Below are 20,198 nucleotides of genomic sequence, written 5' to 3' on the forward strand. Positions count from 1 at the left end.
AAAAAACGTCACTAAAAGGTTACAGGCAAATTTCTTTTTTTGTGTTTTGCTTTTGTGGCACAGGTTTGCAATAAAATATAGTTTGCCAAAGTCAGCCTAGTGGCTTTGCTAATGATTATTATGAAAGTGCTTCCGCAATGACGATTTGTACATGTTTTCTACATGTTGACTGGATAAAGGAGTCAAATGTCAAATAGACAGACAGGTGAATGAGTGAATGGATGAATGGGTGAGTTGAGGCAGGTAAGTCTCTGGCTAACAACCTGCATCTAAAGTCACTGTAATGATATCCTCTTCCTCACTGAAGACAACACCAGCACCAGATGAACCTTCCAGAATGCTATGACCAACGTCGCCGACTGGATCAGTGAAGTCATTTGAGATCTCATTGGTGATGTGATCAGTTATGTCACTGACAATGTTATGAATGATGTAATATGTGAGGTCTGGTCAAGTCATAAGCAGTGCATTGCAGGTATGTAAGTTATAGTTAGCTCAGATAACTATAACTGCTGAATTTCTCTGTTTTTGTACGAGCAAAATGTGAGCCTAACTATAACATCCCTGATACTTTGCTTTTTTCAGTCAATTTCTACGTTTAAAAAAAATTCAAATTACTAACTATAACGTCCCTGTAATCTCTGTTTCTTTAAGTGAATTTGTAAGAGTTTTTTACATTTAAATTTCTAACTGTAACATCTAACCTTTGACACTGAGGCCTCATTAAGATGAGACCAGGAGAGGCTTCGCTGGTCCCCTCATGGGTTTCAGTTTTGACCGCCGTGAAACCTGACAGTCGTTCCGGCTGAATTCGGATGGGCTCAAGGAGCCCATCGGCAGGTCGTAGGCCTGCCCGTAATCCCTATGGATGGTGTTTCTGCCATAGGGATTACGATGTCAGTTTCTGACAGGCTTTCCATGACGGGCTTTCCGACATGGAAAGCCTGTCGGAAAGCGAACCACCGGCGGCATCTATGGTGCCCCCCTTTTCATCTCTGCACTGTATGCTGCCATGCTGTGCAGGGATGAACAGATCCTTCAATTTGTCCATGGGCGCTTGTGCGACGGCCAGTTTACAGTTGCAGCACAACCTCCCATAGGAAAATGGGAGTATGCAACTGTACCATGTGCAGTCGCATTGTAATGCTGTGGTTGGGACCGCTGACTAGAGGTCGGTCGGTCCTGATTACACAACAGTGTTTTTGACAAAATAATAAGGGCCTCAGAGTGTGAGTGAGTGAGTGCATGAGTGTCGCAGTGGGTGTATGATTGTTAAGCCAGGGCGGAGTTTGCGTAGCTGCACTACGGGAGCCTACACAAAGCAGTAAAAAAAACTCTGCAACGCGACGCAGAGTTATGCAAGCATGCAGAGTTGCTTGTTCCGCAAGCTTGCGACGCAGATTCCATGTTCGGGGGAACTATAGCACAAACATCACCATGCGGTCACCAGTTGGAGCGGCCATCTTGTTTTCTTACTCTTTGTATGGTTCTGGGGACTGTTTTTCAAAGCTCTCTAATCTTTTCAATCCTTTGTTTTTTACACTGTTTTTCTGATCTTTTTTTATTTATTATCTATCCCTCTCTCTCCCAATGTGCATATTTTTCATTTTCTTTCTACATTTACTGCATTTTTTGTACTGTTCTTTTTTACTTTCCTACTTCTTCTACTGACTTTATTTTTTACTCCTACATTTTTCTTTCTGCCCCTCGCCCACCCAGAATAATGGCTAATGCTGCTACTATCTCTAGTAGTCAGAAGGGGAAGGTCAAGGCACTGCTGCGCCTGCAACCAAAAGCCACCTTTCTTGTGGCAGATGGTGCCTGGAAGGGGGGCATCCCTGGGCCCTTTTCTCCGAGGTGGAGGTGGCTGCCCTTCTTTTTTTGTACATCGCCACCTCCCCTTAACCTTGGCAGCAGGCGGCAGTCCTACGCTACCCAGGAGTGTCACTGCCAGTGGACAAGGGTTTCACTGCTCTGGGGACGGGCGCACCCATGACCAGCTGCATCACCGTTAGTCAGACATCTTGGACCGGTAGCAGGACCTGCTGGACCTGCTAGGTGTTGAGGTCATGGGGCTTGGTGAGTAGCTAATTATAGTAGTATTGTGTGTTCTGTTCTGTGTTATTGTGAATATAAATATTTTCCCAAATAGCAAGAATGCTGCTGCTTACATGCAGGTAAGTTGATTGTTACTTCTTGACACTTGACAGGTACTCGGCGCTACTAATCTTACTTGTTTGTAACTTTGCGCTCGCTTGGGTTGATTATGTAAGAGAGGTTAGAGAACTTAAGTTAGGTAATGCTAGAGAGACTCCAGTCCTTTGTCCTGTCACTAAGATAGTGGTGGATAGGTACTTAGCATTAGTTGGTATTTTTTTTTACTTCCGTGTGACTCGTCCTCTGTCACGTCACATGCTGCTGACTTCAGTACTTAGCAAGTGTGGGTGGAGAGCTCTGCTCCACCCATGGAGTTTGGGGAGTGTTGCCTACTCCACGCTTCTCGAATAGGCGAGTAGGCAGCACCCCACACACTCCGTGGCAGAGCAGAGTTGACACCAGCCCCTGCCTCCCACTCACCCTATTAACAATAGTTATAGAAGCTTAAAACACAATTTAAACTATTAAAAATGCCTTACATGGGCTGCAGCGGCATCCCCGGGCTGCCCTCTTCCTCCAGCTCGACTCCTTAATGACCACTACGCATGCACGAGTGCTTGCGCATGCACATATCTCATGAGAAATGCACATGTGCGAGCACCCGCGCATGTGCAGTTGTCATTAGGAAGTCCTGCTGGAGGAAGAGGGGAGCCGGGGGACGCTGCCGCAGCTCAGGTTAGGCCTTTTTTAATAGTTTAAATTGTGTTTTAAGCTTCCGATAACTATTGTTAATAGGGTGGGTGGCTCATAGTGGAGCTACGCAGAGTGTGCGGAGATTGTTTTAACATCTGTGGGTCTCCGCATAGCCTCGGTACACCCACTACACCCAGGGTTAGTCCTTAGTTGAACCGTTTGTAGTTTTCTAGTGACTGAGTAATATAGCAACTCATCAGCACATCAGCAGCAACCAACCAACAATTTGGTGTATGCAATATGCATGCTTCCCTCTATGCATTTTTGAGGACGGAATCGAATGGAAATGCAGACTTGGTGAACAATTGGCTCGTCAAAGTGGGTTGATTTATTTATTTCCAATGTCTCTGGAATAGGTGGGCTAGACTAGGGATACTTACAGGTTTAGGATTCCGGAATTGTAACGGAACACTGGATAATAATAACTAGATAATAACTAGATAACTGGATAAATAATAGCTAGACGGTCCACGATACTACTACTAGTCGATCAGACTAGATAGGTCAATTTTATTGCAATTGTTGTTTCTGGTCCAAAAATGTTTTTAGAGCATTTTTTTATTTGCTTCACACCAAACTATTTTTGTCTCTTTTTTATATCTTACTTGATCAGCATCCAGGGGCAAGAAGACGACAGGATCGTCTGTGGCGGGACACGGAGATGCCTCCCAGGGCCAGGATCACTCCTCTACTGAGGGTTCTGCTGCTGGCCCCAGTACGTCCTCCTGTTGTTAATATTAATAATTATATTTCCCCAACTTTTAATGCTCAATATTTTTTCCAAACTAATATTTCCGTTTCCTAATTCTTTTTTTACCAAATCTTCTTCAATCTATCTGTTTCTAAATTCTTGTAATCCTTGCATTACCTACCTACTTAGTTATATATATATATATATTATATATTTTTCTAGTGTCTGTTTTTTTTGTGTACATCAATCTAACTGCCTCTGACTCTCTACTACTAATAGTGTGTCTGTAGCTTGCCCAGTTCGTCACTCTTCATTTTTTTTATAACCCTTTCCATGCTCATGACGAGCTCAGCTCGTCATGATGCACGGTTGAGCTGTGCTGATGACGAGCTGAGCTCGTCATGAAACACTGGCATCCTGCATTCTTCAGCACAGGAGGGGAAAACACCTAGCAGCGAAGGTGTTAAGTTTTAAAACTCAAATTCACCAATAGCTCTAGCCACTGAGTCCAGTCCTTTGGGTTGTCCTCTTCCTAATTTTGAGAGGCTTTTTTAACAAATGCCACCAACAAAATGCCCAACCAGATATTTTAATATTTTACTATTTTTGATAGGATAGGACATACTACTGTCTACTCTAATCTAGTAAATGATGTGTAGTGATGTATATGGTATATGTATGTATGTATTGTATTTTCTCAATCTTGCTAATGAAAAAAAGAAATAGGGGTAGGCTTTTATGCCATCTAAAAAAATGTGTAATTATTTTTCTAAGTATACCGACCACCAATGCCGGGGCCGGTAACGCCAGCCAGGAGGGAGCAGATGCAACAGCTTCTACAGGGGTACATGAGACAGCAGCAGGGCGGACGCTAGTAAATTGTGCTTAGATTATATATAATTACACAGTCGCTGCAAGGGTGTACTATACTGTACTGTTCAATTCAATTCAAAATATCTTTATTCGATTGTTTCGGTGCAATCATAAAAGTACAGATAAAATATCATAAATACATGTTTATATAATAATACACAAGTTCATTATATTCATAAAAACGAATACAAAGGGCGAAAACAATTACATTTATAAAGTGCAAGTTAAATGTCCCTACGTTTCCTAATAATCATTACATTTGTTAAAAACAAAGTTGTTGTTGCTACAGATACATAATTGTCTAGGGCTTGAATACTGATCATCGCCACACGACAATGACGGAGTCCTAGTTCTCTTAATAAAGGCAATAAAACAGTTTTCCTCATTTCATCATATAATTTACAAAAAAGAAATACATGAATGGTACTCTGGGGGAAATGTTATGTATGGATGGGTTGAACGAAAAGGGAAAAAATAAGGAAGGAAGGAGGAAGGGCAGGCGACATGTAATATTATATATATGACGGGCAGAAAAGGATGTGTGGGATGCATAGGTGGCTGATAGGAATCGGTTGCATTCATGGTTGAAAGATAGGTGGAAGGTGAAAGAAAGGCTGCCTGCCTGACTGGGTGAAACTGTATGGGTGATAGCAAGAATCCTCTGGGGGGGGGTTTCCTGGGTCAAACTCAAAGGCAAGCAAGGAAGGACGCATGGGTGGTGGTTAAAAAATAAATTACAAATGTTTGTTGTTGGTGAAATGTTTGTTGAGAGATTATTTAAGAGTAATGATAGCCATGTTTACTTTAAATGGATGGATGCCTGGATGGTATAATCATCATGGCATAGGTCGAGCCTGTTACTGGATGAAGACAATGTAAAAAAAAAATAAACCATGGCAGAGTAGGAAGGCCAAGGAGAATAGAAAAAGAGATTCAAATTAAAAAAATATAATGCTAGAAGACCAAAGCAATGATAAATGGAAAAATCGCTGGTAAGAGAAACAAGGGCTGGTTTTTTTCAAGGTGTTTGATTCAAGGCTGTATTTCAGAATACTCCCTTGACTCAGCACAGCATATATATTGTTTATGTAGGTACCCATACCCACCTACCATCCTGTGCATCGGGAAAATGGCTCTCGAGGTTTGGGATCACTTTTGTGTAAATCCCACCCAGCCCGTCCTCCCCGTTCACCCCGCCTCAAGCCATCTACCCCCTGTTCAGGACTGACCGCGCTGGGGCACTCATAGCGGACCTCCTCGTCTCCTGTTGTCTGGTCTGCCCGGGAAAGGGAGTTGCTTCTGTGCCTCCCAGGCTGGTCGGGCCGACTTCACGCCACCCGAACAACGCAGCATGGACCTGTCGTAGGTCCGAACGCCGCTCCGCTGCAGAAGAGTCTGGTGCAGCAGTGAAGACCAGAGTGGCTGAGGAGACTCCCAGGGCTCCTACCGGAGACCAGTGAAACAGCGTCCTTTGCCGCCGATGTGAAGATCGGCTTGGCTGCCTCCCTGCACACCTGAGGGCACAACATGCAGGGGTAAGGTGCCCCTCCCGCATCCGCACTATATGGTGAGACAGGTCAATTTACTTCACCTTTATAGCAGGGGATATTTCGATTGACTCGATCTGGCGACGCCTGGCCCTAAGATGGCCACCCCCCAGGTCATGCAAGGATCGAGGAGAAGATCGTAGGGGCTGCCCCCATCTTACCGGTTTGCACAGCAGGCTGCGGCAAGACTACCCCCCTCCGCTCTACATGGTGGGCTCCTCAGGCCCAATTTAAAACATAATTTTATCGAGCTGAGATTGGCCCGATCAACGGTGCCAATTTAAAACATCATTTTATCGAGCTGAGATCGGCCCGATCAACGGTGCCTGACCCCAAGATGGCCGCCACTCAGGACAAAAAATGACATAGGGAAGATGGACTGGCTGCCCTCCAACATTACTAGATCCTGCAGCGGGCTGAGGAAAGGCCCGCCACCTGCTACTCACGGTGGGTCCCCCAGGCTTAATTATGTATTCACTGTATGAAGCTAGGTTTGGACTGATAGGTAAACCCTGCCTCTAAGATGGCCACCTCCTAGGACGCTGAAGGATCTAGAGGCTGCTCCTGCGCAAGCTGGGGCGTGGCCCATCCTCACATGCCCCTATATGAAGTGCGCTGATCTACCCGATAAACTGAGTCACAAAGTTCTGGATTCCTTCTCGGGTCCAGCTTGACTGTCTACACCTGGTTTCAAAATGGGCACCGCTGGGACCTGAACGATTGCTGGATGCCACTCGAAGCTGCTCCTGTCCCCCGCTCAACCTTTTTTTGACTAATCCATAGCTGATAGCTCCCCCCACCCCCAGGTAACGTGCTCATGAGAAAGCTCAAGTATGATGGTAACCAATAGGGACAACCCTCCACCTACTCCAACGGTGCTAGCATCTCGGGGGCCATTCTAAGGTATCTACCTGCTTCTTGTCGCCTTCACCCCCCTGCAAAATTCACTCCCATACCCCAGCCTACTCCCTGTCCCCTCCTACCTTCTTCACGACACTGTCTCCCACCTGCAACCTAACACTTAGTCTAATCATTGCCTCCTCAATCACGCCTCCCATAGCAGGGAAAACCCTCTAGCCCCCACGTTCAGCTCATCCCGTCCTTCCACAACCCACAATAATGCCACCAGGCACGCCATCCTCCGTCAAACCTCCTACCTTGACCCACATGAAACCTCATGGGATGAACACCTTCGCAATTAGCTTCCCTCCTAACCTCTCTGCGAAAGCGAGACGAAACCACAAACACAATCTAATCAGACAACACCCAGAAACTCTATTTGTTGAGACATACCACTGCTCAGCCAAAGGACAGATTAAGATGGATCTCATCTTCCACACAGACAGTCCGGAAAGCTGGAACACCGTATTGAGAATGCAACTTCACATATCTAAAATGACAACCACCTCACACAGCTGCAAACTGACAACCTCCCTCCCCAACCAAGCAAATAGAAAAGGGAATACATCAGTGACCATTTACTCAAATGGCACAGTTTTGATATATGCCAATAATGAGAACCTAGAGGCCTTCGACTCCCTTTTCCCCACCCTTTGCTCAGCACTCCTTCAGTCACGGCATCCTGCTCACCCCATCCCAATGCTCCGATCAACCTGCCCCTGCAGGTGTTGGAAATATCTTCTTCCCCTCGACGAGATCCCCCAGTCCCCTCCTCAGAAATTCCCCTCATTACGCTGTCCCTGCGAACCATAACCTTCAGTTCTCTAAAGATGACCGATATCTTATCCTCCTCTTCATCACTCCAGCATCCCACGAGCTCAGCCCACTGACCCCCATCAGCCTATCAGAGAAGATCAACCCCCAGCAATCTTACCCGCTCCAACAACATAACACCCTCCCTAGGTCCTGGTATACTGACCCCCACATCACTCTAGCCGAACCACAGAGGAAGAGCCCAAGACCTAACCCCCTACCGAGGGCTTCTAATAATGACAGCCAGGTTGTCCTTACCAGCACTAATCCTCTAATTGGGACCTGGCCCCCCAATTCCTAGAGATGCCCCTACCTAAAACTGCTCGTCACCAGCCCTGGAAAATATGGCGCACCGGCTGGCCTTACTAGAAAGTCAGCTAGAAATGATATTCAGTGGCCTGGATGACATCCTTTACCACCAAGATAAGACTTGTAAGCCCCAGTATGTCCAACATAAGGGCTCCGGTCCGACTGACTCTTTTCCTCTTAATTCCTGTTCTGGGAACTCACCAACCCCCGAGAACCGACCGCCAAGGTCCCCTAGAACTGACGTGGGGTTCCCACTACAATTTCCCTCAAAAGTTAAAGCCCCTGCATCTGAAGCTCAGACAGAGACCAGTAAAGATGTGGAGATCCAATCAAATAGGCCTCTCAGATCTACAGCAGCAATGTCGGATGAAGAAGCTATAGACCTAGCCTCCACCTATGTTTCCCATCCCTCAATTGCCACCAACGGCAAGATCCAAGTGATCACGGGCTTCGGAACAGACTTCACACCTGTGATGCTCACCAGACCTCCGCCCGCCCTCACCTTCATACCGAGGGTCCCTTTAGAAAAGCAGTCGATCAAAAATAATATATCTACCAACTGCATGCTCATTAACTGTAGATCTGCCCCTAAGCATGCAACGGAACTTGCTGAAGCCATCCTCTCTCAGGACGTAGACATTGCGTTCATCACAGAGACTTGGCTAAAGGAGTGCTCCCCACCTTGCTTTGGCATGTTAGTGCCCCCTGGTTTCAAACTCATCAATAAGGATAGGATAGACCAACGCGGAGGAGGTGTAGCCATCATCCATAAAGATGATATTGTCATTACTGTAATGGACCCGTGCAAATATAGCTCCTTTGAATGTTTATCTGTCACCATTAAGCTTACGGACAACAGCCCGTTAGTAGGTCACCTTTTTTACCACCCACCCGGAAGCACCTCTACTTTTGGTAAACATCTTTCTGACCTGAATGCCCATTGCTCACTCAAAGACACTAACCACATAATTCTGGGTTATCTCAACCTACGTTGGAATGAGTCCAACAACACACTAATCCAATCACTCAATACTCTCCTCCGTGACAATAACCTTTCCCAACATTGCTCCGAAGAAACTCACAACAAAGGAGCGACCTTAGATGCCATCATTGCCCAACAAGACACAATTACAATCAACAACATCCTCCCAGTAGACTGGTCCGATCATCACATGATCTTATTCCACATCAACCAAAGAGTCTTATCCCTGCCTCCTGTGCAAGATCCCCCCAAATGGTCCAGAAATCTCTCACAGATTCCCAGAGAAGTCATGAAAGATAGGCTAAAGCTGCTCCTATCCAGCCACAAAGATCTATCCACAACCGAACTTACCTCACTCTATAAAACTAATGTAGTAGACCTTCTCGCCCAACTTGTACCACTGAAACAAACCAAGCCATTCCGTCCAGATCTTAGTTCGACCCTGACACTAATGAAAAAAGGAGACAACTAAGAGCTGCAGAAAGACAATGGAAAAGCGTGCCCACTATCTTCCACGAGACAAACTCAGAACCATCCAGAAGAAGTACAATAACTATATAAAGAACAAGAAATCCATGTATTTCCGCTCTGCTCTCGACAGCGCAAAACACAGACCCAGGAGCTCTTCAGTATTATTAGACAGAAACTTCCAAACTGGATTCCTCCCTAGGACAGGCCTCCAAAGAGCGCTGCGACAACTTTGCCAACTTCTTCAATGACAAGGTCTCCAAGATCGAGCGCTCTCTGGTTATCAGCTGCTCTCCCCGGCCCTATAGCAGCATGGTGGGGGTGCTTGGTAGCTCTGCACCACCAATTACTAAATCATGGTCACTCTTCCAGCCCATTCTAGAAGAGGAAATAGTCAAACTTATCTCCACCTCTAAACTTTCATCTCATAGCCTAGACCCCCTTCCTGCTCCACTCAGCAAAAAACTGAAACTCTCCCTAGCCCCACTGTGGTGCAGGATTATTAACAGCTCCTTAAAAACCAGAACCGTCCAAGATTTCCTGAAAGTGGGACAAGTGACCCCATTGCTAAAAAAAACAGGCCTTGATATAAATGACTTAAATAACTTCAGACACGTCTCCAACCTTCCTCTCCTTTCCAAAATACTAGAAAAATGTGTTCTCCAACAACTAACACAGCACTTGGACAATACCAACCTCCTTGACTCACATCAGTCAGGATTTAGGAAAGGGTGCAGCACAGAAACTGCAATCCTCAACATAATTGATGACATACACAAATCACTGGACTCAGACCAATGCTGCCTCCTCATTCTCCTCGACCTATCGGCAGCATTCAACACAGTTGACCATATTCTTCTCCTCAAAGCCCTTGAAGAAAGGGCTGGACTAGATGATGTGGTCCTCAACTGTTTCCCCTCTTTCCTACATAATCGCTCCCAAAGAATCAAAATGAGAAGCTTTGAATCTGACCTTCATCCAGTCAAAAGAGGAGTTCCACAAGGATCAGTGCTCTCCCCTCAACTCCTCAACATTTACATGGAACCCCTCTCCACCCTATTCAGGAAAGCTAACATCCCCTTGCACCTCTACGCGGATGATACCCAAATCTATCTGGAAATCTCCTCCGCCAAAGACATTCACAGACTCAACGAAAAACGAAAGGAAGTTCAACGCTGGCTGTCAAGCAACCATCTAAAGTTGAATCCTGACAAAACTGAATTACTCCTCATCTCGAACAAAGAAGAGAACCCACAAATGATGGGATGGCTAAAAGATATAGACGCGCTCAATGATAACCTCACCCTAGCGGACTCCGTCAAATCATTAGGCATCACACTTGACTCCAAACTAGACTTGACCAAACATATCAAGATCTTGGCAAAGAGCGCCTTCCTTAATCTGAAGCTACTAAGCAAAATAAAACATTTCATCCCACCCAATGATCTCAAACAAGCCACCCAAGCATTGGTGCTGTCAAGACTTGACTATGGTAATGGAATCCTCTCTGGAATACCTAAAACTAATCTTGTTCCTCTGAAAACAACCCTCAAAGCGGCTGCCAGACTGGTCACTGGAATAAAGAAATTTGACCACATCTCTCCGGCACTAAAAGAACTCAAATGGATACCAATAGAATTGCGGGCAAACTTTAGAACATCCTGCCTCACGCACAAAGACCTTCACACAGGCAAACCTGAATCTGGCGTCCAAACTTAAAAAAGCAGGTCAGAACAGGAACTTCAGAAGCTCTAACACTTACTTCTGATCTCACTGATAACTCGAAAACAAAAACTAGGGACCGGTCCTTTGCCGGTAATGCGCCCAAAATTTGGAACTCTATCCCCCCCACATCAGAACTATTCCTTCCTTCCCTAAATTCAAAAGTCAGCTCAAAATCCTGTTCCATGATCGCTCCTTAACTATCAGATAGGATCAGCCTTGAATGTCTTAAGAGATTCTGCTCCCCGCCCGGATGGGGAATGCCAAAACCCTGTAACGGATCTCTCCTTCTTCCTCCTACTGTGATTCGTACCCTGAATGTCTCTTTGTACTGTACTGTATTGTGTTTTGCTTTGTTTGCTTTCTTTTGCACCACTTTGTAAGTATGTGAAGCGCTCCGATACCTTACGGTCTGGCTAGCACTATATAAAACGTCCTAAATAAAAAATAAAAATAAATAAACTCCGAGGCACACTCCCTAGTCCCTACCTATTTCATTTTCAACTTAGACAGCGTGCCATGGGTGGCCTATCTGCTGCCACTGTCTAATATATAATCAATGATCTTTTGGATTAAATATCTTAAGCCTTGTTGTAGTAGTCAGGGTGAAAGTGAAATTGGGCAGTTGCCATTGATGTATCAGAGTATGGCCATAACAGAAGAACAAAATAATTGTGTAATTATAGACTACAGGTACCCCACTTGCAGAAAGTAGTAAATAAAATAAATGTAGTCTTTTGACACAAGTGTATCTGTCTAGGGCGAAACCTGACTGAGCTGGCATGCCTAACTGCCTACAAGGTTAATTTAGCTAAAAAAAAAAGAGAGAGAAAGACTAGTCTACTCCATAGTGCCTAGTAGTAGTAATGCTTGAACTCCCACAAATGTTAGAGGCCAAGAAATTGGGAGGATACCACAAATGTAATGTACTGCGCTTGCTAGTGCTACTGTGCTGCTATGTGTATAATTAATTTTGTGCTACAGTTTTGCTTAGACTATTGGTTACAATTGTCTTTTTTATTTCTTTCTTGATATAGCTACGCCTTCCCAAGAACACAGGAATGAGTTAGCAGCCATGGCCCGGCGCCGGAAGCTGGAGGCCATCTGCAGAGAATATCAGCGGCTGGTGTCTCTTGCGGAGGAAGAGGCGGCAGCAGCCACAGCTTCCTCCACTGCCCCGGGCCCTAGCCAGGCCCCCCCAGTGGTTTTCCACCACGGTCTAGCAGCCACCAGTTGTACTTCATCTTCATTTAACACTGCTGCCCCACCCCTTTGGATGCAATTGTAGAGCATCCAAGAGCTACATGCTCCTCCGGATGGCGTGTCTAGAGGAGCAAGTAAAGGAGGTCGTGGCAATTAACTGGCGACTGCGAGCCCATCCCTAGAACACCGTCGCCTTGTCCCTTTTTTATTTTTTTGGGTGGGGGTGGGGCATTGGGGAAAAGTTGGGGTTTTTATGGACAATGGACTTTTGGAGTGGATAATCTTTGGACATTGGTTGGGGTTGGGGGGAGTGGTGGGTCAGGTGTTGGTTTTTCCAATAATTTATTTTGTTAGGGTAATACATTTTTTATACTTACTTTACATAAAATGTAAATGTTTTGTGGAGGGGTTACTCTTTTAATCCACCTGGTTTCCTTTGCTGCTGCAGGGCCCCAGCTAGTTTTGTGATTGCAATAATAATCTGCGATAGTGTAACACACCAACAGATAGATGCGGTACCCTCACTTGTGACTTGTCCAACTAGAACTGTTAGTCTCTGCTCCTAGTCTATGCAGTCTGAAACTGGACGTGGGTGTGTTAAGTAATGAATTCATTTCCATATTAATTAAATAGGTCTCCCTCAAACCTCTTCTCTTACCTGTGATTGACATTTATTCTTACTTAGGCAAAGCGATGGCTGCATGGTGATGATAGTTTGGTTTACCAAGATACCATGGTGGTGGTGGTAGTAGTAGTAGAAACTGACAGTGATAGTGGCATTTACAAAAAAAGAAAATGAGACAGTCAGTCGCCTGAGTGAGACTCGAGAATAAGTAGTAAAAGTAGAGTACACATGAACACTGGCAAACAAGAAACCATGATGATGAATGATAAGCAATGCTAAAGTAAAATAAAACATAATGTTGGCGGGGATAGCCTAGTACAAGTTACAAACTGAAGTTGACTCGATCTATGAAGTGGACTAGAGTAACCTTTAGTGCTGGAAGGATGATGAATCGATGCTGGTAATTATAATTATGATGGATTATGTTCCTCTGGAAACAAAATGTACTTGCTAATACTGGGCATGGGTGGAAAAGTAGAAGAAGATCCTCGCCCTGCCATGAGTTAGTGTTGCTTTCACCACATCCGCCCCTGCAAGTGTGTGATCAATTATTGGTGTAAGGGTTTGATGAATGGTTGGAAAGGGGTATTTGAGGGAAAGGTTTGACAAAGACAAACACTACACATGAACAAAACACAATCTTAGCACACGACCATCAGAATTCTGTTAAGGGAGAAAAATGTTGATGACTTGATGGTTAATGATGAGTAGTACTAGTAGTACAGGGGAGAAGTATAATATTAATTATTATCATTATGAAATTGCCCTACCTGTCTGCCCCCTGAGGGACCCAAATTACATACATTTTATGTTCTGTTGTACCTGGATTCGTTTTAAGCCAGCAAAGGAAAGTAAAAAATATCCGTAGGGGTCAAATATACAAGCAAACATAATAAACAACAACACACACACAGTCGTAAAGATTGAAGAGGAAAAATGAATCAAAATAAAAGATGATGATACTATAAGTTACTAAGTTACAGTCCAATTGGGAGCTGCATCTCGGCATTCCTTCTTGTCCTTCCTTCCATGGACGCTCCGACCGTCAATCTTGGGCGCCACTGCCTGCCTGGAGGATGCTGATTGGTAAGGTAAGTGTGAGTCATTTTTACCAGTATAGCACAGGGTAAAGGCCTGCCTGTAACGAGTGTAGATGGAAAAACAAAAGGGATATTGAAAAATCAAGGAGAAAATTAAAGTTAAAATGTATAAATTAAGGAGTAGTTCAACAAGAAGACTTTCTGAGGTGGCATGGCGAAATCATGTCTACTCTGTTTCCAGCATTAACCTACAACAACAACAGGACAGAGAAGGCCTGCGGTGCCCACCCAACCTCCACTTAGCTTAGATTCTGAGCCAGACAGCACTGAGCACACATATACAGCAAAATAGCATTTTTAAAATTAAGTAAGTAAACCAATGCACCGCTGTCAGTCATACCACTACACAAGCCTCCACCACTACACATATATGTAGGTCTGGCATGGTTGTTGTTGACATGTTTACCTTTTAGGCCACTTCATGAAATGACCCGAGTTATTCCATCAATCATCTATGATCCTACTGATTGACTGCAAGTATAGTATGGTCATCATGGTGTCCAACTCTGAAGTGTACGGAGTGAGTCCAGATTTCAGAATCCAAAATTCAATGGATCGGCCTGCAGTAGTACAATTTTGTTATTAAGCAACAAGAAGGGAAACATTGACTTGAGTCACGCTTTTGCGTGTAGATTATTCTAGTAGATTTCATGCACAACAACAACACAAACACCAATCACTCAGAGTCAGCGTCCAATGCATGCCATCATTTACCTGTTCTCAAGGGAAAGTCCCTCTCGGCTCGGAAAAGAGGATAGCTATAATCAGGTTCTTTGGATGGACTCGGAGAGGCAGGCACAAATTTCTTGTACAATTCTCCATTCAATGTCTGGCTTGAGGGAAAGGATTTTGGACGAGTCAGGACTCAGAAGTGGACTGGAGCAGGACTCAGAGGAGTGAACTTACTTCTTCACTGACTGTACACAGTTGCAACTCCAATCCGACAATAAAAGAGTAAGACAATGGTGATGGATTTGTTGTGATTCGATCCGGAAAGAAAGAGACACACAAAAATAGTGAAAGTAAATAAGCAAGAAAGAAAGTAACAAGTCGACACTCAAAAGCCTAGTTGTCAGGGAAGTAGAGCTTGTCCTCAAACTCTGGTAGTTCACCCAGAATTAGGTCTTCTAACACACTACTTCCATGGCCTAAGTTGCCGTCATCATCTTCCTGCTGTACTACTTCAGGCATGGTGTAATCCAGTGGTATGAAGTGCTGATTAAATTTGATCATGGTTAACCGCTCCACATTTTGGGGTGAGAGACTGGTCCTTCTCACTGTCAGAATGGCCCAAGCAGCACTGAAAACACTCTTAGAAGGAAAACTTTCAACAGGGAAAGCAAGACAGTATATATCCAGCCTGCTGAGCACAGGCCATTGGCGCCTTTTCCCATACCAACACACCAATGGGTTTTGATTAATGTAGACCTCTGTTGGGTCATCGAGATAGGCCTGGATCATCCGCTCAATGCTCAGGGGAGCTCCGATCGGGCTCTTTTGCCTTTGCCTCAGCACTGGACCTAACAAGCCCTTTCTACAGAAAACATTCTTGCACCGATTTTGGTGGTGCTGATGCTCCTGTTCTTGTTGATGTTGTTCTTGGTGTTAGGGGTTTTGGCTGCTGTGAACCAGCCGCACTGCCCTCAGGCTCAGAAGTTGAACTTGTTGTGGCCTAGAGTAGCAGGCCTTTAATTCCCAGCCATTCTTGTTCTAAGCGACTGGATTCCGCAGCTATCCAAGTTTTGTACTTTGGCAACATCCCGACCTAAAAAAGGAATCATTGTGTTCATTATCTGTTTGTACCGTGGATCCAGAATTGTGGCAGAAATATAATGGTTGGATGACACAATGCCTGTTTGCACCCTTGTATTTTCAGATAAGTGAAAGGTTAAGCTCTCCACCAATTCATATGCTTCTTTTTTTTCCCCTCCCTCCACACATGCGTACACTGCAGACACCCCCTTCAGCTGTTTCTCTAGCATGTGCAACAATGGGATAGCTTGGCCCATAGTACAGTCCTGCTTGCTGACTTCATGTGTGAAGCGCTCGAAAGGTAGTAGCATCTCTGTCAGGCATTAACTAGGCCCAATTGGTCCATCTGAATGATCATGCCTTTCACAGTACCATCCCCTCTTTGCATGACATACTCATTGATTGGTCTGTACTGCTCAAACTGACGTTCTAGTATGGAATAAGTTTAGTTCCAATGTGTTGGCACCTCCTGGATGAGTGTTTTAACAGTCATTCTATGCTCACGCTAAATGATCCTCATCTGCTTCCAGGCTTTAAAAGAATGGCTGAAATGTGTGCAGATTCTTCTTCAGGTGGTTAGTAAGTTGCTGACTCTGTCTTCTTTTTTCAGAAAGTCTTGAACAATGATGTTAATGCAGAGCGCCAATCACAAAACACTGAAATAGCCACCATTATGCATGGCCTTAACTATATTACTGCCATCATCCTTGGGAACAAAACCAATGTTAAGCCCTCTTGGGCGCAAACATTCGAAGACCTTGCTGTCAAAGTCTTCCAAAATGTTTGCAGCAGTATGAGATTTCTCCATGGCAAACATGGCTACAGTGGCATATTTCCAAGTAGAATTGAAAATCTCAGCAGTGTCAACAACACCTGCAGCAGATATGTTTTCTCCAACCTCCATAAAAGAGATCCAGTGTGCAGTGATGCACAAGTAATCAGTGGCTTGTCAGCAGGTCAACATGTCTGTTGTCAGGTAAATAGTGTGAGCACTCTGCTACAAAACGTGTCCAAGCAATTCCAGCATGTTGTGATGTAGTGTTTGAACAGTAACTCTGGCAAAATAGGACCGGCTAGGAACCCTCCATTTTGGGCAGATGGCAGTCCCAAATTCAAGAAAAAACACTCCTTTCACAAAAGAAAAAGCGAGGAGGTCCTGCACTAACATTTTGGCCAGCTTCACATTGTACAAAAGTGCTCTTGGGTGGTTGCGTTCATACTGCCCCTCCGACCTAAACATGCTGAGAATGGTAGGCTGTTTTTTTTTCTGGTGCCCCTGATGCAGGTGACTTTTTGAAACCAGATATTGTTAGGCTCAACGCATGTTTTTTCATTGGGGTACTCTCTTGCTTGGGACCCCTTGGTGTCTCAGCCTGACTCGTACTCTTGTGCCACTGCGATATTGCTGATGAGGATGTGGGTGGTACCACTACACTACTAGGGACAGAGTTACTTTGTGTACCAGCGAACATGTCTCCCTCTTGTTCACTTCCCACCGTTATCGTATCTTCTACTTCTTCATCCCCATCAACAGCAATGGGTACATTTTTTTGGCTGCTAAGGTGTGCCTTCCACTGGATCACATGTTTTTTTCTCAGATGGGTTGTTTGGCCCCCGGTACCATAGTTTGTAACTAACCCAGACTAACACCTTGTGCACACATGGAGCATTTAGCAATGTTCACCTCCTTCATGCTAACCGAAAACAAGTCCTAAACTGTGAGGTCAACTTTCTGGCACTGCTGCTGGTGTCACTTGCAATGCCGGATGAACTGGTAGGTGGGCGTGAAGTTTGACACTTTGCAGTACCTACTTCTACTGAGGTGGTACTTGTGGTGGATGTACGTCGCTGCCGGCGAAATATGGAAGCTGGAGATGGTGGTGGTATGATCTGTGTTGGTGGTATCCATGCCACATCCCTCACAGGAATTTAAGAAGGGGTAATATTGGTCTCCACTGGGGCGGGACTAATGTCTATGATGATGACTGGCTTGTAATCCACCTCTACTACATCTACCTCCATAACTCTAAGGCTTTCTGGAACCTTCCTTTTTCCAAGCCTCGTCTCGTGGCATGTCTCACTCTCAGACTGAGGTGGTGGGATCCAATTGACGTCTAGATCATCAGAAGGGGGGCTTGCAGAAGAAGTTGATAGACAATACCTCCTTTCCCTTGCTGGGGATCTGGAAGACAATTGATCTTCTGAAAGAGTGGCTTGTTCTTCTTCCTCTGCAGAATGCTCTAGCTCCTGAACTGCCCCTACTTTGGGATGAACAACTACTATTAAGGGTGGTTGTGGCAGTTATTGCCCACTTATCTCAGTTCCCTGCATTGATTGGGTACTTCTTTTCTATAATGATAAGTCAATTTCAACATCACTGTTCGGCTGCGTTATCATGATTAGACTGGCTGCCTCTGAGACAGACATGGGCTTGGGCCTAGGTTGGTGGGGTGGGTCCACTGATGCGGGGGTGCTGCTCCCAGCTTGCTCACCAGACACTGCTGCAGGTACAAGTTTTGAGTTTTCCTAAAAAGATTTTGGGCTGCACACCTGTCTTGGCAAGTGGCAGTTCCTTTTTCTCACTGACAACTTTCTTGGTACTGGAAAACCTGGTACTTTTCTTTGGGGCCATATTCTTCAGATGTCAGCAGCACGCAGTGGCACAAGTTGAAGAGATATCTGTGGTCACACAACATGTCACGTCGTGCGCAGCTGGATTTCTGTCAGGCAGTACAATGGGTGATGACACCTTCTCCTCTTTTATGCACCTAAAAGCAAAGAAGCAAGAAGAACATCAGTGAAAGGTGGTATTCATTGTTGTGGTTCAATTACTATTAGAACAAACAAACAAATATAATATACAACTTTGGGAGTGGTCACACTTATTAATATTATTATTAAATGTATCACCTCGGTTATTTAAAAAAAATAACAATACAGTGTAAACATTTGTGAGACTGACAAAAACAAGGATTTTCATAGTTGGTGTACCAGCTTACTCTACAGTACACTGAGCTGAGGAAGGATAGGAAAGAAGAAAAACAACAACAACAAAAATACAAATAAACTGACCCTGTTTGACATTTTGCATAATGTGGGATTCAGCATTCAGGGAGCTGCAGATGACAATGGATAGAAGCAATAAGCCAAGAGGAAGAAAGGAAAGAGAAATGCATGCAGGCCTAATGCAGAAACATACTGACTGCCTTCACAAAATGGCTGTCAGCCACTTAGCCAGGCCACAACAACAAGAAAAGGAAGACAGACAGTGCAGTCCTATTGCAAAAGCACATTGGCTGCCTTCACAAAATGGCCGCCAGCCACATGGGCAGGCAGGCCACAACAAGAAGCAATGAAAACAAGAGGAACAAAGGAAAGAAGACATGCAGGTCTATGGCAAAAACACTACTACCAACACCACAAAATGGCCACCAGCCCCATGGCCACTCACAACAACAAGCAAGAGGCCTGGAAAACACTGAACTCAAGCAGGCCTTTTATGGACACAGACTTTCCAAAATGGCCTCTGGCCACACGAAGAGGCTCAGCTAAGGCAAATGCTGGCCCACTATTACAAACACACCCACACACTGGCCAGACAAAAGAGGCATGCTAAACCACACAGCTTGACAACAATACCAAAAACGAAAATCCACTGGGCTCAAAAAGGTTTGCAAATTGCAATGCAAATTATACAACAACCACACACATCCAGCACAGGCATTTATTTATCACACATGAAAAAAGTGAAAACCCCCAAAAAAACACATTTTGCATTTCAGTCCAATGCCATCCATGGCCTAAATGAAGTTTAAATTCAACAGACACCACAGAAGCAGTTGTTTCATGCACCCCTGAGTAGCTCTGGCCTGGGCCTATTGGTTGGAAAATCCATTGGCAGACTAGGCCACATAAAGAGTCAAATCAAATCAATAATATTGCAAATGTATAAGAACATATAGTGAACTGTGCTACATTTTGTGCTGGATAGAACATAAAAGAAGAAAAGAATGCATACAAATTTTGCAAAACAACAACCAGCAAGAAGCCATGGCCACCACAAAGAAGGCGTGCAGGCCAAATGCAGAAGCACACTGGCTACCCCTTCAGAAAATGGCCACCAGCCACATGTTCAGGCTACAACAACAAGAAAAGGAAGACAGACAATGCAGGACCATGGCAAAAACACACTGGCTGCCTTAACAAAAGGGCCACCAGCCACACAGCCAGGCAGGCCACAACAACCAGAAAGTGAAGACTGACAATTCAGACCTTTACCAAAAGCTCACTGGTTGCCTTCACAAAATGGCCGCTAGCCACATGGCCAGGCAGGTCACAACTAAAAGAAGGTATGACAGACAAT

At 44.8% G+C, this 20,198-nt stretch overlaps 1 protein-coding gene across 1 annotated transcript in view; it reads left to right on the forward strand.

Annotated features, from left to right (window-relative positions):
• Positions 1–8,018: 8,018 nt before the first annotated feature.
• The window catches only part of LOC147727230 (annexin A1-like), a 671,221-nt gene continuing 659,041 nt past the window's right edge, over positions 8,019–20,198 (forward strand). The window contains exon 1 of the mRNA XM_086963596.1: positions 8,019–8,849. Within this exon, the coding sequence (XP_086819722.1) occupies positions 8,019–8,849 (831 nt within the window). The remainder of the gene's footprint in view (positions 8,850–20,198) is intronic.

Source organism: Lissotriton vulgaris, chromosome 3_1 (genome assembly GCF_964263255.1).
Source record: "Lissotriton vulgaris chromosome 3_1, aLisVul1.2, whole genome shotgun sequence".
Lineage (NCBI taxonomy): Eukaryota > Metazoa > Chordata > Amphibia > Caudata > Salamandridae > Lissotriton > Lissotriton vulgaris.